Source organism: Haliotis asinina, unplaced genomic scaffold (assembly GCF_037392515.1).
Source record: "Haliotis asinina isolate JCU_RB_2024 unplaced genomic scaffold, JCU_Hal_asi_v2 scaffold_18, whole genome shotgun sequence".
NCBI lineage: Eukaryota > Metazoa > Mollusca > Gastropoda > Lepetellida > Haliotidae > Haliotis > Haliotis asinina.
In genome coordinates, this window is record NW_027133890.1 from 783,434 (window position 1) to 805,678 (window position 22,245).

Sequence of the window (22,245 nt, forward strand, 5' to 3'; positions counted from 1 at the left end):
ATAAAAGAACAAGAGATGGTAAGATGGTTAAATTTGTATTATTTCATTGCTGAAATCGGTGTGATATCCTCGATACACTAACAGTGCCACAAGCATAAAAATTCGATATTTCTGATTTCAAAATTGTGCAAGACCGTCCCGCGCATTCAACATTGTCAAACACCGTCTCCTCATCTAATTCCTGATACTTGTGAACACGTGCTTGGGGATTCTGTGCCATTGCTCTTGCAAGACAACGCCAAGTTCCTACAAATTCTGAGGTTCTCTCCTAAGAATACGAAGCCTTCTCCCAAGTACATCCCGAACGTGCTCATCGATTAAGGTCAAGGGAACTCGATAGTCTGTCCATGACGTTGATTCCAGCGTTTTGAAGGAAATTTCATGTCAACATCGCGATATGTGACCGAGCATTATCAGGCTGGAACTGTAAACCTGAGCCATGAGCCGCCATGAAAGGAGGTGACCACATGGTTGCAGTAAGCAGCAGTTGTGAGGTTTCCACCGATGACCTGAAGTCGGGAACGGCTGTTCCCACAGAAAGCACCCCAAATCTCGCAACTTCCGTCCCCAAATCTGTCGAATTCCTGTACACAACATTGGGCATACCGTTTACGACTTCGTCTGCAGACTATGTGCTTGCCGTCGGCGAATCTGAGGGAAAACCTGGATTCATCGCTAAAGACGACTCGATTCCAGTCTCTTTGTGTCCATAGGAGGTCACGTTGGGCCCACAGCAGACGTTGACATTGATGAAACGGGGTAAATATTGGCCCAGGATATGGACGTCGAGAATGGAGATTGGCAGCCCGCAACCGCTTTCGAATTTCGATCTCTATACATCTCAGCCCTGGTTCTTGTAGTCGCCAGAAATCTGTCATCTTGGGGATTTGACGGTTTTCTGCTCGTGACGTCAGACGAGGACGACTCGACCTTAGGCAATCAGACCTGGTGCCAGTCTGTTGTAGACGACCTCGCAATTGTCGTAACTGGGATTTGGGTGTTAGTAAACCCTCTTACCAGTTACCTGTTACGATGACCGTTCTACCTTATTGGGGGTGCTGCCAGCTCTGGTGGCATACTCGCTTGGTCTGTCCGGGGGGCTACATCTAGGAATAAGTGTTCTGACGACCGGGATTCCTAACTAACACAGATCATTCATGTACTGGCACTGTGGTATACAATGAATAACTCAACACAAGTTTCTATACTCACATTGGTTTACTCGATCCCTCTCTTCATAACAATTGGTCTTGGCCTGGACAGGGTAGGGCAAGCTCTCGGGATGTGAACGTTCTGCTGTCTCTTCAACCCGCACCGCACCTTGCACCTTTATGGTGCTGCGGTATCTTTTTAAGGTGTTCGAGCCTGCTCCACCCTTATCACATGACCCTCTACAATCTCTCTGATTCGTTAGAAGTTAGATCATTCCCTGGTCTCATGTCGTACCTCGTGATTGGAAATCTCCCTTAATTCTAATCAGTGACTCAGCTTTAATTGCTTCTTGACGAATCTATTCTGTTCTGTTGTTTGACATTTATTCCCTTTTTCCATCCATTAATATATTACCCAATAGTAATAGCATTGGTGCTATGCCGAACTAATCGCAAATCTCAATGATAGATGTATAAATCGTTTCTTGTATATGAATGCAATTGTCACCGTATAACACAATCTTCGAGCTTGCAACATGCCCACGGCACGTTCACTTTGCACATTTGACAATCGTGGCATTTAAAGTACCGTTAGAACTGTGGTTTAAAGGTATTTTCGAATTCTTGAGGCCAATGGAAACATGTGTAAATGAAAAAAAAAACTTCCATGCGAAGATCAGGTGATCGAATGCGCGTGCAAAACCTGATATGGCACTAGCGTTATTTGCAGGACGAATGGATAGGTTTGAGTGGGTTTTGCTAACGTTTTTCTAGATACGAAAGATGTGGATCCCATTTCGGATACATGGATGAATCATGAGAGAAAAATTATTAATTATTTTTAAAAATACGTGTAGTGAAGTTTTTTTTTCGGAGTCAATATAGTTGCTTGTTCACAGCAGTTCTGGGACATGGAAAGCTTAGATTACCAATTTGTCACTGAATATATTTTACACACACGAAAAAAACAATAGTAATAACATATGATGAAAATGAGCCTAGAGATGATCTAGACTTGCTACATTCTATAGACGTGCATGGGTTTTCTTTTGTATAGTAGCTTCAAGGTCTGTATGACAGACTATGGGAAAGCTGCGGAACAATATTTTCATGGCCTTAAACAAGTCACAAAATTCTGTTTAAAAAAACACTTTCCCACATCCAGCTCATTTCTCATAAATGTCTTCAATTGCAAGTCTCCCTACTCCCTGTATTGAACATGTGCGTGAATGGTAATGAACAGGCTCATGGCAAACAAGCCATACTGAAGCGGTATATGCAAGTAAGGAATCAAGCTGCCAGTAACCTTTGCTATTGCACTATAGAAAGGTTTGTTTTTCTTTACCACTTCCCAATACCCTATAGTACGCTGCAAGACAAATAGTGTTCTTATCTTTTGAAGATCACTGTGTTCCTTGCCCCCATACTATCCTGTGAGTAGCTGTGCAATCACCTTGACAGTAGCTCTATACTTGCATGAATCCAGTCATCCGAGTTCTTCCCTTTGCACACACGGTCCCGTATCTGTTTTTTATGACAATATATAATTGTCATTAACCTTGTGATTCCAGCGATGTTTTTTATTTTCAGTTTTAACGTTAACAGATGTCTTTGAGTGCACTCGAGACGTAGCAATCTGAAATCAAATCCTGGTAACTATGATGTGAACTGATGTCTCGAAAATGATTGAGATGATATAGGTTAAAGGTTTCCAGAACGGGTCTGTATAAGTAAGAGCATGTTATTGAACTGTTTCTCTAATAATACCGTGATGGAACAGGCTTTTAACATGACACTGTTGTGTTATACATCTGATGACTTTGAGATGATTGAATTTTGTTTTCTTTCCATGCAATATAATTATCGTGTAGTGTCACAAAATAACCAAATGCACAGATTGAAATTAAAACATAATGTGTAGCAACCAATTTAAACAATTTAATACTTCATGTAAATGGGGCTATCTGTACAAAAACCTTATTTTTGTTTCGGTGTAATCATTCTCTGTGTCCAACTAGGCCTTTCTGTGACACTGGTAAGCACCACACACTTTGAGTGAGGTCATAGTTTCTGTTGTTGATTAAAGGTGCGAGCAAAGGTGTATGTGTTGACTGTACGGTACTGTACATCTGAAATGTTTTTGACGTGTGCTGGTAGTAGCATATCATTATATCAGCAAGACATTTTATTGTCATAGCTGTCATACCTGGAACGTTTTCGCACTGTTTCCAGCAAAGGTGACTTGGAGGGTATGCGACTAGTTGAAAATGAAAAGGTGACCAAAGCTTGGACCACAGCACTGCGGCTGCATCATTCAGCGTCCACTGACCCTCAGCTGCAGATAACCCAGGAGCGAAAAAGGGGAGCATGCTGTAAACTAACACTAAAATGTGTGATGTGTGATTTTGTCGCACCTGAAATAAAGTTGTACAAAGAAATTGAGACTAGTAAACCCGGGCCAAACCCAGCAGCACCTAATGTTGGACTTCCCTTAGGTCTACAGGACACACCTATAGGAAATACAAGGGCAAGGTTACTCATGGCCAACATGGACAGTCCACCCCTATGTAAGAGCATTATACAGCTGACCGCCAACAAGGTAGTTAAGGCTGTAACCTAGCACTAAGGATATGGCAGAAAAGGTGGAATAAGTGAAGGACGTTAATCGAAAGAGATGTACTGAGCCATACGAGATGAATATTGCTATGGACGGCCAATACAACTCGAAGACACTGGCAAGCAGGAAGAGGCCAAAGCAGAATACATCGGCATCGCCTGCGAAATTGTTACTGAAGAAGGTCTTCATTACTGTATCATTTCAGAATTAGCTCTGCTCGACTGGTTCCTGGCTGAGAGGAATAGGCGTAGATGTGAAATATCCTGGGCGACACCCAGACTACACTGCGAACATGTAAGTCTTCACTCCATTCTCCGAGTTCAATATGGGAGAGGACATTGGAAATCAGTTAGCACTACACGGTGTGCTGATACAGTATGCCACGACTGATGGAGATTCGTAGAGTCGAGAGTCTGTTTATGGTATAGACCAAGCTCTGAAAGTGTTGGATCCGATGTGGAAGATGCAATGGCTAGATGACCCCACCCATTTGGCTCAAGGACAGTTCCGACAATGTTAGAGAACACATTTCAATCCGGATGTGTTGCCTGGGTCTACTAGTACACGTAAAATGGAAGCAACGAGGGCACAGAGTCAGGATGTCAAAGCGCGGTGCAGTCTGATATTTGAAGAACTGATGCCTGATTACACAGGCGACATGAAAACACTTCGTTAGTATTTTACTCAGAGTCCTCAAAGCCACGTTCGTGTTCCAAGTGTGCCCGGTACTCAGTTGCTTGTGGCGGTGGTGTTACCATCAGCTGAAGGCGACGGTCCATGTTCCTCGGCTGCAACAGTATCACATTCAACATGGATGACAATGATAAACACTTAATTAAATTCTCAAACTCAAGCTAAGTGTGGAAGTTGTGGAACAAATGAAACTGTATACAGACACACAGAAATGTGAAGTTGCCAATCGGTCATCAAGTGTTTCTGTGCCAAGGAACGTAAACGTTTTAAGGGACATGATTGGGAAAGCTTTCTCGACATTTCACAGTCTCAAACAATAGCCCAGGGACATCAACAGTCGACAAGTGCGACCAGTCCGGCTGGAATCAAACTTTCAAGTCGGGCTGTGCAGTCACTTGAACAAATGACCAAGGAAGCTGCCTATCAAAATGACTATCAGAAAAGCCCCGATATTGTCAAGAGAAAACTTATACAGCATGGAAGGAAAATCTGTGAACATTTGAAGTCTAAACTGACTGACAAACAGAGTGGGGACTACAGAAAGGATCAGTTAGACCCCGAGTCATGTTTTAGCAAAAACATGAGCATTCCTATTCAAAATATTGAAATTGTGCACTGATACTGGAGAATTATACGTGGATTGCTTGCTAATGACTGACACTGGGTAACGTTATGTTAAAATGAAATCATTATTGCTGTACACTATGTCTTGTGAATACCCACTAAGTAACAACCAATTGTCACTGTCTTATATAGCATCTTTCACGTATCCTGCGTTTATTCTTTTGTTTTTGGTTCATTCATCTACAACTTCAATACCAAAAGTCAGTCTGGAGAAAATGTATGGTCTCTATACATAGCTCTGTTTAAACAGGTCAATGTGCTTTATTTGAATCTGGTTCAGCAGATTGGCCCTCAACATAAGTGCATTTACGGTTTTGACACAAATGGCTGATGTCGTAATGGCTTATGTCGAAGTGTTCCCCGTGGACTATGAAGCTAAGCCAGTGGGCATGTGTAGTGCACCACTGGTGGCCTATAAGGTAAACATACGTCACAACTCCGCACTCACTGGGCCAGTAGCTCCAGTTCTGATATGACGTACCCCATTGTGCACACCGAGGACCGAACCCTTCACAAACGTAGTCCCGTACCTTTCTAAAAAGGCTTCAGTATTAGCCATCTTAGGTAATACACACATGAACAAGTCACTTGCGGTGTAGTGATACATACATTCACCACAATACAAACAATATGACTAAATATCATGCTTCTATTCACTCACAAAAAAAAACAATATGTAATCAGAAAATTGAAATAGATTCATGAAAAACAGAGTTATGTTAAAAGTTCAAACAACGTTGTAAAATTACTGACATATCCGGACATCCGTAACGTGTCATTCTCACAGACAAAACATTAAATTATGTGCATTTTTGTCTCGTATTTCCGGATGGCTGAGCACATTGACATTGAGTTAATTTTGAGGCGTGTCAATTTTGTTGTCACTATAATTAATTAATCCGGATGATCAAGCATGCCTGGACAGCTGTAAGCGAAAAGACAATTGCTAACCGCTTTCGTCATGTGGATATTATCCAATCAAACGAGGACCCACAAGCAGACATGGCCTTGTCGGAACTTCGCGATTTACTACGATCCTGTGTACAAGTTGCAAACTGTGAATGTCGACAGCGACGAACTGACCGACGAAAGTCCTGTCGCTTTTCTATACAGCCAGTGCAAAAGGCTATGACTGATTTCTTCAAGCGAGCATAACTGTATGAACAGGTATGATACATTATATGCACTGATATTTGTTTATATGTACCGTAATCAATAAAGATTGTGTCTGATGCCTGCTATGTTCGTTTCTTTGTACGTGTCTTATACATATGGCCCGTGATTCAGATGTCCGAAAATTCGCGTATCCACACAATTTCAATAAAAACACAAGTGTTCGGATAAACGGGGCACGACTGTAAACATATTTCAAATGTTCCTGTCAATTAATATGCAAAGCCTTCCATTGTCGCCATCCCATCAGGCCTCAGACCACAATTATTTTCCTTCTTTGCTATCTACAGTCACATGTCACTCTATCATAATTACTATCGCTCATAGGCTGCTCTAGTGTTTCATGCTGACTATTCTGCCTTTTGTCACTTAACCACAAAATATTACCGTGGGTTGACCAGCTCCATTTCCCTGTATCCAGTGTGAACAATGGTCACCGGAAGCCGAAACCGAAGTCGAAGAGGAAGCCGAAGCCGAAACACGCTAACCTGGAACTTGGGATCACATCATGGAAGGCATGTGCTATCATTCGTCATCCAGGAAACATTACCACAGTAGCACAGATAAAACAGCCCATTTAACAAGGCACTATATTCTCCTTAATTCACAGTGGTGTACAACTGAGGGGTGAGGTGTGTGCGTGTGTGTGTGTAGGGGGGATGGGGGTGTGGGGAGGGGGGAGGGGGAGTAACTGTGTACTTAGGCCTTTAAATCGTTTTAATTTGAAGCTTAGATTGACATGCAGAGGGACCTTGTCCTACCTAAGAAGGAGGTTACACTGACATATAGCAGGACCGTCTCCTGCTAGAGATGGAGGTGTCAGTGACACTCATGTTTAGGGTCAGTATGTGTCAGTTTGAGACGGTCTGTAGAGTATTATGTAGGTGTAGCGGACATTATGTTATACAGAAATAATGAAAGGTGTTTCAAAATCGTTTAACAAAAGTCACATAGTTTGTTCTATAGACAGATATCAGGTTCGTGATGATATCGATCAGTATAGATATCTGACAGATGTATTAGCGCTCCCTTTACAAAACATTTACAATTTCTGGGGAATGTGGTGGGACTTGGAAATCGTCATCACAATGCATGACCATTGTCACTCAAGTGCTTGGTGACCATTTAGAAGTTGGAACGTAACGTGACAAGATATGGTATGGATTTATAACTTCTCTATTGTTGACAACACGACGTTTCAAGAGGTAGGCCAGAGATGTAAAGCCATACCATATGGTGTTAAGTCACATGTTTATTGTCACTCAGTTCAAATCATAAACACTAGCAAAGGACGTATACAAGCGTGCAGGAAATGTTGAACGATAATGTAAAGTTTGCTGCATGTAACGTATTTGTCAAAAAAAATGATATAAGACTGACATGAAAGGCACAGAAACGTCGTCTTCACTCATCTGAAACCTGGTTCTGACCAGAACATATTCACGACGAACATGGCTCATACACATAGTAGCTCTAACCATGAGAAAGGTATGGCCAGGTAATGGTTAAAACATGTTTCACTACAACACAAGTCCCTGTGAAAACAACAAATAACAAATAAACGTTACTGCAAGTTACAGTTCCCTTTAACTATTCACATCAGTGTGAATGTTTATCACTAGAAGGTCAATACAAAACAGAGTGGTGTGCAGATATCAGTGACAGCACACGTCACTAGAGATTTATCAGCAAAGGACAAAGATCACCAGATATAAAAGAATGTATGCAGGGACGGGTCGTATTTCGCATGCCTCGACGCTGCGTGACAACGATGTCAGCGTTACCCGGAACAGGTCGCGATGTACTACAGTTAGATTACAAGGAAAGAAAGCTTGTGTGATTGATCACAGGCTGTGTGGCTCCACAGCCACTCATAGTATCTCAACGTGAAACTTCACTGCACAATACATGACATTCTGCTGATAACAATGACGTGACACGACACATTTGCAGTTAGTATTAGTATAGTCTTTAACATGTGTTTGCATCAAGTATTTAATGATGAAATGACTACAGCTAAACTGACTACCTCTGACCTAAATGAAAAACATTATTCATGCAATCAACTGTTCTAAGCTCAAATGCGTATCTTTATTTCGGGACAGGGCCGTAGTTCAGAGAATCTCTTTCAGTCAAGATGACACTGAATCATCAATATCTGCAGTTGCAAGTTAGGAGCGGCACCCGCCTCTTACGACAAGCATTGTCGCCTTTTATGTCAAGCGTGGGTTGCTGAAGGCCTATTCTACCCCGGGACCTTCACGGGTCTTGAAGTGATAAGAGTACAAAGTGTTTCATCCTTTGGGCTGCAAAGCCAAAGGTAAGCTACAAGCCCCATATCAATGTTCATGGGCATCCGAGAAGACCCAATGTAATTCATATTGTGTTAAATATCCCACATCTGTTGGTTTGTAACTTCTGGCAACTGACATATATACTACCCGTGAAAAGTTTAGCCTCACTTAAAACACTCACTATATGCGATGTGTATATATGGTTAAATAGAAAATACATTTCTCCACTGGCTTTGGGAAACCAACTGCAAACCTCAGGCAGATGAATTGCACGAGGATCATGCATCAGATTGGTAAAAAGCATGTGCAGATATCATGTACGTGAACAGCTGTGTTTTGAAGTAAATTTTTGCTAAGAATTGGCAGATTTTCGCTGAATTTTATCATTTAATGAACACATTACAATAATCTTTTCAACGTTATGATTCTTTAATTAAAATTCGTCAGTTCACGTGTAAAGAGCACCTTTAAACGGAATGGAATATGTTGCAAAATCTGGCCTAGAGCTGTTGACTGAAATAAGTGGCTACATGTACACTAGTGAGTCTAAACTCTGACCAATGACTGACCAATGCACCCGCAATGTACACTCAGAAGGCAGATCTTCACACGACAGTTTTAAGTTTCTGACATCCTTGGCTCGTTCGTCAGCGGGTACAGATTCTAATACACTGTGATGGTTTCTATCCCATTTTTTGTCAGTCTGAATCCTTTAGGCTGATACAAATGTGTGCATCATGGATGAGCGGGATGGGATGCTGCAAATGTCACACGCCTAATGTACTACAGATTGTAAACAGGCCAAAGTGTGGTAGACTGAAGGTCAGTACTCAAAAAGAGGACCGGTATTTGCAGGTGTTTCACTTAGGGAACTGATACGTCACGGTGACGTCATCCAGTCAGCAGACTGTGACCAGACGACTCCGTGTTCATGGTCTTTGTGCCGATCGAGCTAGAAGATCTGGTACAGATGGAGAAAGCAACCAAGCGTTTACGTGAACCAATTACCAATTACAGATTTCTACTTTCAAGATATCCCGTTCTGAAACACAACAAATGGGCAGTAAATGCATTTTACTGTTATTTTTAATGCATGCGCAATAACACGTCACAGCCAATACACTACGGCAAACAAGGAAGTGATTCCAGCTCTGGAGACATCCCTATTAAAACTATGTATGGTGATATAAGGATACCTACGAGTAAACACAAAGGTCATTCTCAATATTCTACGAAGCCCCGGTTTCAAAGATTTTCGGGAAGTACTCGATGGCAGACTCGTGAGGGTGTTGATTGAACAGCACACGCCAAGCTCAACCATTTATTCCGGAAGAAGAAAATATGTTCTGGAAGAAGAGGATTTGGGGGACCACGACGCTGGTACCTTGCTGAGAACTATTATTTACCTAAACGGGAAACATTTTGCACTGAGAAGCGGCGACGAGCACTGTGGTCAGTGATACATTAACAATCAATCACACTTCAAGAGAAGGACGGAGAGGAGAATGTGTATTATATGGAAGTCATGTCTAGGACTAACCAGGGTGGGTTGAAACATCTCACAGTGAAGCCCAAATGTCTGAGGATCTACCCAAGTGAAGACCGAGATCGATGTCACATTCACCTCTGCAAGCTGTAGATGAAGAGGAGCCCGAAAGTGGTAAGTTTTCAAGTATTTTTTTTTCAATTGGAAACTCATGATGGAACTATTTTCGCAATTATTAAGAGAAAAGATTTTTTGGACATATGCAAGACAGAAACGTTTGGTTCAAGCGAAACTGTTAACCTCGGACCAGTTACATTACATTTATACCATGATTTCAAAATTGCAAGGACAAAAACACATCACACGTTTATGCCGACCTGATAATTTCTGGATTGAAATGCTTCTTAAAATATGTTAACGAAGAAACTGATAATGGATGTACTGAAATTTCATTAAAATTTGCTTTCATTTATCATTTAAGGGAGGGACGACACTTTCTACATGACTTTCCTTTAGAAACCCCTGCAACAAGTTTGGTACATCCCTCAAGCCGTGGGAGGCCGCTTGTCTGCAGGGACATGACACCTACCACTCGCTGTGCTCTACAGCTGCTATAGATATACAGCTGATTAGAAAGGAAAGTGGTCGTCACTGAGTATCTGGTAAGTGGCATGCCTGATGTAGCATTTGTCGTATCTGTATTCCTACTCGGGGCTGTGAGGTGGCTTCGTGGTTCGTGTTCGATTGCCCACATGGGTACAACGTGTGAGGCCCATTTCTGGTGTCTTGCTCAGTTGTGGCTGTCAGAATACGATACCTATTACCACATCTTCACGGTTCCTTCCAAGATATTATGATATGGGTATTCACGTTGAGCCATTTGTTGCTAACTGTCATTTGCTCGTGAAAAGAATTTATGATTCATAAAATTAGCTGTTTTCTTAAATAACATTCATTACAAGAATACCTATAAGCAATCATGTCAAACTAGCTATTTCATGTTTCAGATGATTCCAGTGACCGTGAGACGAACGGAAGGGGAAGGTCCCGCCGGGTCAAATTAATCAACTGCAATGTGCGGATATTGTAGACAATAAACTTGTTTGAATAATTCTGTATTTTTTATGTACTTGTTTATGATGTTTTCAACAAAAACATTGAGGCAGAGGAATAGGATTTTCAAACCCGGTCTAAAAAGACAAAAGTCCTTCTCGAGGTGCGATACTGGGAATAAGGTGAGGCGAAGTTGAGTCCCATTTCCAGTATCGCACCGAGAGTTATGTAGATAACCGCCCTTGGTTGTTATCTGATAACCAGCCTCTATGGAAGATTGATCAACCCTAGATATTGACCCCATAGTCAACCCACATGGTGTATGCACATATATTATCTAGCTGTTTGTATCTTGTACACGTCTATGTGAATAGCTCTATACACATGCTATAGTATGAGGAAGGTGTGTGCAGTTCAGCTGTACCTTAGTCAGGTCAAGATATTCAAAGCATGAATCGTAGATAAAAATAGTTGCAATGCAACAACAAAATCCAGGGTGCACAGTTGTATGGATACCAGACGCTTTCTTCCTTGACTGTCAACAATACCCGTCCTTGCCCACCTGGGAAGCCGCGCAGTAAAACAGAGATGGCATGTATCCTGATACATATTCATCTAGTCTGACTGTCACACCATGGAGTACAAACTGGAACGTGTGTAATTTGTGCAGTACTCTAGTCCTCGGTAAGTCCACATACTGTCACTGAGTGGCGTATTGTTCATATTACACGTCTACGTTTCCCACCTGACGAGGAAGTATCAGGGCAGCCCCTGTGCATGTGTTCCTGTTTGAGAGAATCTATAGCTACTACTAAGATGACGAACATATGCTGTCATGTGTCTTTTGAAAAATGTCTGTACTGCCTATGTCCTCTTTCAAAACAGGTTCTAGACAATGAGTCTTTCGAGCTCAGAATTATTTATGCTTGTACTTGTAAGTAGTGATTTGGGGTATCTATGTAACTGCCCATATATTTCCTGCCAAGCCTTGAGCCGTTTCATTTTTAGTGTATTAAGTCAAGTAGTTGGTGTTCAACTTATGACGTCATATGACTTCCTTATTTCCATCTTATGCTTGGTTTGTGAGGCATTTTACAAATAAAGTCCTAGTCTTAGTGTACAATCAGTATTAATTATCCGTCATCTTCCAGAACAGTCTTTGGTTACAGCCTAATAAGATCACATGTCCTGACTTCCTCTCGTGTTTTCAAATCCACAGTCGCCACATCACTCTCCTGAATTACAAATTCCGTACTTTGTGATCGTACTTTTTCTGTTACAAGGGCTTTTCATATACACTTATCAGCGATGAAGACCTTCACACCAGTGTATACTGATGCACCAGGCAAATATATCAAGACCCTTGCTACAACTAATAACACTTAAATACACGCCAAGCTGGACTCTATACATCACTGAGTGCCTGTTCGACACCTGGGATCAGAGCCGGTATTGCATTATCAACCGCAAAAATGTCATGTTTTGTCGTAGGATACCTAACATCAACATTAGAGAGACAGTTCATGCAAACAGTCTCAACTTACACGTTCCTTCATTCGCCGGGTGGAATGAAGAGTTGCTTTTTGACTGCTTCCTCTGATTCAAGGAATTCTGACAGGAGCTCCATAATTGATCTTGATTGGTCCACACTTAAACGTCCACCAGTAAGTCGTGCAGCGGGATCAGTCAGATCGGCAAATCCACCTTATTACCTGTTACGACTAGCACAGGATATCACGGCTATGTTTCTTCAAGCTTAGGCAACTCTCGTGGCGAGTAGGAGGGTGTCTATGGTTAAACTGCAAGCCTCCTCAATCCCTGAATTGAACATCTACTTGCATGGTAATGAACATGCTCATAGAAGACAAATGACTCTGAAGAGATAACTTCAAGTAAGGAAAACATCTGCTAACAAACTTTGCCATTGCACTGCAGATAAGTTAGCTTCCTCGTTACCACTTTCCAATGTCCTACAGTACTCAGCAGGACACGTATATTCTTACCAGATTATCGTTTCCTCTGTTACAGTGTAGAAGGTCACCATGTTCCTTACCATCATTGTCATCATATTATCCTGTGAGTAACTATGTCATCACATGACAGTAGCTCTCCAATGACTCTCCATTTACTGGAATCCAGTCCTACACGTTCTTCTGTTGTATTTGTTCTCCTCTCGCTTTGTAATCACTTTCTAAACGATTGTGACACAATGACATGTGTAAACATGGTCACGGATCCGTTTCTTGACACAATATATCATCACAGTCATTAACCGTTGCGGGTACAGCGATAGCTGTTTCTCTTCCTTCTCTAATAATAACATATGTGATAGAGTGCACTCGAGGCGTTGCAATATGGAGGCAAATCACTGTATCTAGTCTGTGAACTGATGTCCGGCGAGATGTTTGAAGTTTCTCTTTCCAAACAATATTATTATCGTGTAGCGTTACAAAATAGGCAAATGTTTCCTATAAATGTAGTTATTTGTACGAAAACCTTTATTTCAGTTTCGGTGTAATCATTTTCTGTGTCTATTTCTTTGCTTAACAGTTAAGGCGTTCACCGTTGCCGAATGCGACATTCGTTCATTTGGAGAACTGTGTGACAAGTCCTGTCCTTCACAATGTGCTGTTCCACGGAATACATTTGACAGATTCTGTGACTTAAACACCGGAACGTGTCCTGAGGGATGTAGCAGAGGCTGGCACGGCATATATTGCAATTACACTTGCAGCACTAGCTGCTCGAAAAATGTCTGTAATCAGCAAAATGGGCACTGCACCCTCGGCTGTATTGACAACTTTGTTGGCCCTTTCTGTGACACTGGTGAGCATAACACATTTGGAATGTGGTCATAGTTTCTCTTCTTGTTTATAGGTTCTAGCCAAAGCGTATGTGTTAGCAGTTGATACATCTGAGATATATTCGACCTGACTGATATATATAAGAACATATCATTGTGTCAACAAGTCATATGTTATTGTCCTAGCTGTCACACTTGGGACGTTTTTTGCAATATTGGAAAAGTATTTCTTGACTGGTTCTGTTTGCAAAGTGTGTCCAAATGAGGTGCTCACTTCTTGACAAACACTCAGACCATTGTTCACTTTGTCTCATGTTAATTTTCATTCTTTTCTTGGCCTCAGTTCCCGACATAACAACTGTGACTCCCGAAGAAGACACAACGTCAGGTAGAGGATATGTCATAGGTTCAACATTCGCAATGTTGTCATAAAATGAAGATTTTGTTGCAGTGTTGTTTTTAGTTGTCATGCTGAATGGCATAATGTCCTTACTAGTTTTTAAGATATTAGCAGGAAGCTATTATTGGTGTCATAACGAATCAAGGTATGTCACATCATGATAGTGGATGTGTAATAGCTTCAACATTTGCACTGTTGATATAGAATGAAGATGTTGTTGCAGTGTATTCTTATTAGTGCCATGACAGATCACAGTGTGTTGTTATTGATATCATCAAAAATCACAGCCTGTCCGTATAGTGTCATGGTACATCACAGTGTGTTCGTATTAGTGTAATGATAGACCACAGTATGTCCCTTTTGGTGTCATGATAAATCACGCTACTTTGTATCCACAGCAGGTACTCCCAGCACCCAGCGAAGGAAGACTCCCACCACACAACCTCCATCAGATAAATCAGTGCTAGCTATGTCCTTGTCAATAGCTGTCACAGCAAGTGTCGTCATTGTGATTGCAGTAAGTGTCTACCTGAGGTAAGTAAGATATAGCACTTGACAAAGGTGAAATATTTCATGAAAACAAAATCATTCCGAAAACGTTGTTTCACTAAGAAAAACTCAATATAAAATCAAGGTAGCGATACGTTTTACGTTTTCATGAAGTAAAGATCATCAATTGGTGCATTAATTCAGCATTGTAGTAAGAACATTAATTACATTTCAGATCTATGCTTCACTTTACATAAATAATATATTCATTTTATGAGAGAAGGTTTGTTATAAACTGCCTCCAAATTTGTTTTCAGGCATAAAAAGAGGGGTGAGTAAATACAGCTTGCAATCATATATTAACAGCAGTAGTGTCATCTTTCATCATACATGAGCTTGGATATGTTCAGTATTATACTAATGGAATATTTGAACATAGAATATGTGTGTCTGCATGGACGGTGTAGAACTGCAGCATATAATATATTTTCCTTGTTATTATTGATGTTTTCAGGTCAGCCTGACCCTGAGGTTGGCCAGACACTACTTCCAGGTACGATCAGTAAGGTTTCTTCCATATTTCAGGCTATATGGCCCATAGCGCAATAGTATTGTAAGGTAAACAATCCTTGTCACATGACCAAAAGTATAATACGAAGGTCTGAAAGGCGACCAAAGGCGCCGACAATACTTTATCAGAAGATAATGTGCTCTTTTTGCATTACGTCACAATGTGTTGACGTCACTGCGCCATCCAGTCTGCCCCCTCGTAATCGAACTTTTTTTGCATTACGTCACACGTCACGATAGATGCCAGTTCTTGCTTTGCAGTTGCATCACACAGCTAACATCACTGGTGGAAACATTACGTTTATGTTTTCCGAAGGATAAAATTTCTTATAGTTCGACTCAAAATTGTACAAAGACACGGTAATGTTTTCAGTGTTTACATTCCCACAATGCAGTCGAGGAATGTCGCATGACTAGTCACCTTCGGCTAATTGTACTGATCTAAACTTTCGTTGTTAGTAGAAATGAGACGGTCATATTGCCTTGTATGGTTTAAGAGACTCACATATGTAATTAAAATGATCTAGATGAGATATTTAACTCGAACATAAACCGTCACCAAACTGTTCATCATTTGTTTCACGCCAAGAGAACAGCGCGTCAGTTAGCCCTGTGCGAGGATTCTTAATTTAGGTCACAGACACCGTCGTTTGTTTTATGTCATACAGTAATCGAAATTAGGCTAAGACATTATTAAATAGGGCATCTTAGAAAGAAACTTTATGCTTTAACTATAATAGTTTAGGGCGAAAGTGTGCTTTATTACACTATACATGGTGGTAGAACGAACTGTATTTCTTAAACAGCAGTAACTTAAATTTCATGCTTGTGTAGAATAATCCTAACATGTTTTATACTGATTGTTCTAGTGGACAGGAAACTTTTCTCATAAACGGACAAAAACACATGTAATGAGGCCAACATTCAAGACATGTTACTGGCACTAAGTAATCCTGATGACAAAAGCATAGCGGGCTTGTTCAATTAGTATCTTGTAAACGTGCACAATTAATACGTTCATGCAAGATGTGCTATCACTTCACTGAAACCAATTCCAACAAAATCATATACCCTCAGGATATAACCTTGGATGGTGAAAAAGAACAGAAAAGATGTTCATGCTTTTCGTATTTCTGTTTGTGTCAGTAGAGTTTGGATATATTCTTCTATGGCTGCAGCTGTCCACTCTCTCTTAGTCTGGGCGTTGTGATGCTGAAATGAAACGTTAGTAGACGTAGTGTCAGTTACAATGAACGAAGCAATTGCTCCTCTATGACTATAAGGTTACAGGTAAGGTTCTTTAATTTCTGTGTAGTTTCAGCCGCAAATCTAGATGATAGCCGCCGAGAGGACACAATGTTGCATAATGCCTGCAGAAGGGGGACCCTTGCTCAAGTCAGACAAATTTTATCTCACGAACTGGTGGACATAAACAGCAGAGGAAAGTGTGGCTGGACACCAGTCATGATAGCTGCTGAGTGTGGACGCCGAAAACTAGTTGACCTCCTTGTGAAACGAGGTGGTGACCTGTCACTGACAGATGATGACGGTAACACTGTCCTTCACGTGGCTTCTGTCAAAGGACATTTCAAGATAGTGAGATATATTCTGTCTAGGGAAACAGTTGATGTCAACATAGCAGGTCAATGTAACAGGACAGCAGTGATGGCGGCAGCAAGGTTTGGGCATCGGAAAGTGTTTGACTTACTTGTGAAGAACGGAAGTGATCTTACAACTGTTGATTCAGATGGAAACAACATCCTTCACATCGCCTGTATCGGAGGAAATGTGGAGATTGTGAAGCATATCCTCTCCAAAGTCAATGTTGATATTAACAGCAGGGGACTTAACGGAAAGACTCCACTGATGTTTGCAATCAACTTTGGTCATGTAAAAGTCTTTGAACTGCTTGTAAGTAAGGACTGCATCTTGCCAATAGTGCAGGAGAACGGGAAAAATATCCTGCACATGGCATGTGTTAAAGGAAATGTTGACATGGTGCAACACATCCTCAAGAAAAACATTGTTTCTGTGGATGGAGAGGACAGTATGGGGAAGACTCCAGTGATGCTAGCTGCTGAGTCTGGCCATACAGACGTATTTCAGCTGCTAGTGAGTAAACAGTGTGACATACACAAGACCTGTCGCGATGGAAACAATATCCTTCATACAAGCTGTTCTCGGGGTCACATTGACATAGTAAAGTGCATTGTGACAGAGGGTCTCATTAATATAGACAGTCCTGGACAAAACCAGATGACACCTGTAATGTTTGCAGCAAAGAATGGACAAAGAGATATATTTGATAGATTTACGAATAACAAATGTGACATGAAAAAACAGGACAAAGACGGAAACAGCGTACTTCACATGGCCTGTATCGGAGGAAACAAAGACATTGTTGAAGAAATTCTGTCAAAGGAACATATTGACATCAATAGTAGAGGACAGTCTCACAGGACACCGGCAATGATGGCAGCAGTATGTGGACGCCAGGAAGTGTTTGACCTACTCGTAAACAGAGGGGCGGACCTGACACTAGCTGACCGTGATGGTTTTAGTGTATATCATCTTGCTTGTATGGGCGGACACGTGTCAATGGTAGAACATATTCAGAACATTATTGGTGTTCGTGACAGTGATGTACTTTGATACGATGCACGAACAGACAGAACAAGTCACACGCTACCTACCAATGATTTTATAATGTATTTAATCTACAGTATGTGTGATGCATTCTCGTTAGTTGTATGGGAAATATTATTTAATTATATCGTGTCAGCAATCTGTAGATGTTACTATACTTTGGACACATGTAGATACTCGAAGTTGTCAGTTTACAATATGAAAGTGTTCGATATATTCATATAAAGGCCGAGTGGGACAACTTAGGAATGGCCAGCCAGTGCTAACTTGACACACAGAAAGGAGCAAGCTACAAAGACCATATTTTATATCACTGGGAAGATCTCGAGGAGATGAACACAAAAAGTTCATTTGTCAGTGTGTTCACGTGTTAATAAGCTCACAAATTGGCTCTGAAAATGCATTTCTGCAGAAATTTCTGGCAGAAATAGTTTTTCCTGCAGACATTTCTGGCAGAAATTGTTTACTTCACTACCAGAATTATCTTAATTTAACAAAATTAGAGAGTATAAGTAATGATACTGCTGCATGAGTGGTAGTTTCATGTTTATTCCAAGTAATAAGCACTTAGCATGATCAACGGATCTGATATTTTTTGTTTCGCGACAAGAATTATCTTAGTTGAATAAGATTAAACACAATCGTTAAATAATTTAATATAGACTTTCGTTAAATGATGTCGTTTTCCCTTTTTAAAGCCTATTAGTGCCAGACAACCAAGTATTTTACAGTGTGAATTTAACCGTATTTTATTATAGCTTTTACAATTTATAAGGCTTATGCATTATTCCCATCCGTTTCATTATAACACAGTTGTAACGTTTTAGTGGATTCACGTCGTGCAAGATTAATTTAACAGTACCGGGGTGCATTTTCCAATCCCAATAAGCCTACATTACTTTTGTATGCGACATGGGTTGAAGGTGAAAAGGAGACGAAACCGGACATATACTACATACATACAATAATAACAATGTAAGACGTGTGAGCCATAATTTGAATTCATCAACAGAAATGTCTGCAGGAAAAATATTTCTGCCAGAAATTTGTGCAGGAAAAGATATTTCTGCCAGAAATTTCTGCAGAAAAAAAAGTCTGCCAGAAATTTCTGCAGAAATGCATTTTGAGAGCCAGTTTGTGAGCTTATTAAAAAGTGAACACACTGGCAAATGAACTGTTCGTGTTCATCTCCTCGAAATCTTTCCAATGATACGAAATATGTCTTTGTAACTTGCTTCCTTCTGTGTGTCAAGTTAGGACTCGGTGGCCATTCCTAAGTTGTCCCGCCCAGCCTTTATATCTAACACAACTTACCAAAAGCATCAATCCATCAGTCGAGCATATATGAGTACTTGAGAATGACTATGTAAGCAATGTGTTATTGACGTGTTCTAGAATATTAGCAAGACAAGAATTTATCACAATACATGAGTTTAAGATGCAAACTGATATGCGTGTATCTATTTCAATAAAGGCTATTAAAAGCTGTATACATTTGATTTGGAGATGTGAATTCAGTCACTGTGTCCCAGGTAGTTTCGAAATTCAGGAGACACCAGGTCATCCAAGTACATCAATCATGTTGCAGTAAGTGAAAAATGTAATTACTCTCTTAGTACATATTCCAAGACTTGTATATTGTCAAACACTTATGAATTGTTTTCGACTGACGTTTTACAGCATTTTAACACTCAGAAAAAAGGAGGTTTAATCCCATTTCTCAGCTTTTGGCACCATAATTCCACATGACAAACTCCAGGAAAAATTTCACTTTGAATGTCACAGACAGTTGTAGACAGAATATAAAAGTCAGAATTATATACTCAGTGTGCACACATACCCTTACAATTAACGGAACTCTTACAAATTATTTAGGGGTCTCAGTTTGGCGACAACAACATCTGCCTTGTTGAACCTCGCCTTTGGTAACGCCTGTGAGGCATACATCTCATAACACAGACGTCTCTGCGGATCCTTTTTGATGATTGTTTTAACCCAAGTGCAGGATCTACAGCTAATAATGACACGTAAAACAAGATATCATTAGCATAAATGGCAGCTATATTGGTGATCAGATGTAGATCGAGAACGGTCAAATAGCCGGAACCTATCCAACATTTTGCTTTCAGCACTGAACACAAGCGTAACACGCAGTCTGTATTATGTTTGTAGGAATCCACAATAAATACATGACAAGAGATGTGGTATCAGCTTTCCACCGGTCGTCTTTCCCTTTGTTTGCAGAAACATTCCTGCACTTCCAGCCGTTGGTATTTCAGGCAGGTTGAGGTGCAGTCGACCATTCTCTCCCCACCGTGACAACAAACGGTCACAGCACTCATGCTCAAAATGTTTGATACAAGATGAAAGAATGTGGGATGTGTTTTATGGTAGACATGTGAAAGCTTTTCCATAAATGACAGTCAATGATATAAATGATATAAGCCTTGTTTGTTGATTACACTCGCACCATGACACAGGTTGGACCGGTGTACCTTGTACTTCAGATAGTGAGCAGGCAGACTGGGGGGTGTTAGCAGCGCTGCATGTGTAGCAAAGGTACGCTGTTCATATGTCTTCCGATTTCACATTACATGTACAACAAAGGTAAGCTGTTCACATGTCTTTAGATTTTCAATTGCATGTACACCAAAGGTAAGATATTCATGTCTGATTTCTGATTTTAAACAGCAGGGACTGTAAACGTTCACTCCAGTACATTTGCACGAATTTGGTGTAAAATTGGTACAGGAGGGAGATTCCTGTGAAGTTTTATCAGTGTACCTGTCCTTTACATTTACACGTATATACTAGTATATATATTTGTTGCTCGTATATCTAGACGTGCATACATCAATATATATATATATATATATATATATATATATATATATATATATATATATATATATATATATATATATATATTGCACACTATATTGTCAGATATCCATTCGTCGGAATACCTAACTCTTGTATTCTTCTCAATGTATACTAACTTGTGTTTAGTCAGTTGAGTAAGATTAATAACAAACACGATCATGAAAGACAAAGATTAGTCCCGAAACATAATTTCTAAGCCCTAGAAAGCCATAAATAGGGAATGATGAACAACTTTGTTTTTCAAAACCATGTTCCGGAAAATGAATCTAGACAACAACCAGTTTGCTTTTTCTGTTCTTTAAACTGAAGATTTTTATGGGACTTCTTTTTAAGAAGATTTGTCTGGTAAGGTTTATGTATAGGTTACATCACGGGAGCCTGGTGAGTGAGTGAGTTTAGTTTTACGCCGCACTCAGCAATATTCCAGCCATATCCCATTAGTCGCCTACGATAAGCATAGTCGCCTTTCATGGCAAGCATAGGTTGCTGAAGGCCTATTCTACCCCGGGATCGTCACGTCTCCACGGGGGCCTTCTGATCGAAGTGGTTAGAACCTCATGATCCAACTAACCACTTCAACGATTAGACGCTAAGGTCCGCGTGGCCCACCCGAATGAAACCGTGACATATATTTAATGTGGAGCACAGTGGTGTACTGATTAGCATGCTGGCCTCTCACGCCAAAGGCGCGAGTTCGAAAGCTGCTGGTGACGCCAACATTGGTGACGTGGATCTCATATTGTACTGTGACTCTGGGCAGGGCATTCCGTCCACATTGCACTCAGTCCACCCAGCTGTTTAAAATGGATACCTGAAAAGCGGTCGCGTGTAGCACTTAGTGGCATCCTTGAAAGTACAATTCCGTTAAGGTAATCATGTGATGCCTTATAGCAACATCGAGGTGGATTCTAGTCGCAAAAAAATTCATTATAATTAGCATTACATGATTAAATGGCTGCATGTACACGAAACGTTATCATAATAATGATAAACTATGCATTGCGCCATGTCGTTGCGCTCTGACGTAGTAAAGTTTTATTTTGACACTTAAGGTCGTTGAAAGTTTCGTATTGTTTCTATGTCACTTAAGGCACGTGTCATCTGATACATCTGACCACGATAAGGGCTGCGTGATAATATAATGTGGCCCTGAATGAGCAGAGTACTTGTATTAAGTGATAACTATGTTCTTCTCGGTTTGAATTTGAGTTTGCCCTGTACGAGATAATGAGTTATTAATGAATGATTTTCCTACATGCGCAAACGTTCATTAAGAAACATGATTTCACATTCACCCCCATTGCTGGTGTCAGCAACAAAATGGTGCAGAATGTCTGAAGAAGATTTTATTCCGTGCTCACAA

The 22,245-nt window shown here is 40.6% G+C and overlaps 2 protein-coding genes across 3 annotated transcripts in view; both read left to right on the forward strand.

Moving 5' to 3' along the window:
- The first annotated feature begins 10,163 nt into the window (after positions 1-10,163).
- LOC137269920 (putative ankyrin repeat protein RF_0381) lies at positions 10,164-18,005 on the forward strand. Its single transcript, XM_067803763.1, has 6 exons — positions 10,164-10,212; positions 14,238-14,282; positions 14,693-14,828; positions 15,101-15,114; positions 15,298-15,336; positions 16,669-18,005. The coding sequence occupies exons 1-6, from the start codon at positions 10,164-10,166 to the stop codon at positions 18,003-18,005; spliced, it is 1,620 nt and encodes a 539-aa protein (XP_067659864.1).
- A 2,492-nt stretch (positions 18,006-20,497) lies between these two features.
- LOC137269893 (uncharacterized) overlaps positions 20,498-22,245 on the forward strand; it is a 42,678-nt gene continuing 40,930 nt past the window's right edge. Inside the window, exon 1 of one of the 2 annotated variants that reach the window (XM_067803731.1) lies at positions 20,498-20,558. The gene's annotated coding sequence lies outside the window, so the exon portion shown is untranslated. Of the gene's footprint in view, positions 20,607-22,245 lie in introns of both variants that reach the window. The other variant, XM_067803732.1, reaches the window with a different exon arrangement.

Excerpts from the sequence above, each read along its gene's own strand:
- LOC137269920 (XM_067803763.1), top strand. The coding sequence starts at position 10,164 with ATGTCACATTCACCTCTGCAAGCTGTAGATGAAGAGGAGCCCGAAAGT. Across the intron at positions 10,213-14,237 it reads TGAAGAGGAGCCCGAAAGTG|TTCCCGACATAACAACTGTG; the intron begins GTAAGTTTTCAA and ends TCTTGGCCTCAG. Across the intron at positions 14,283-14,692 it reads CGAAGAAGACACAACGTCAG|CAGGTACTCCCAGCACCCAG; the intron begins GTAGAGGATATG and ends TTGTATCCACAG.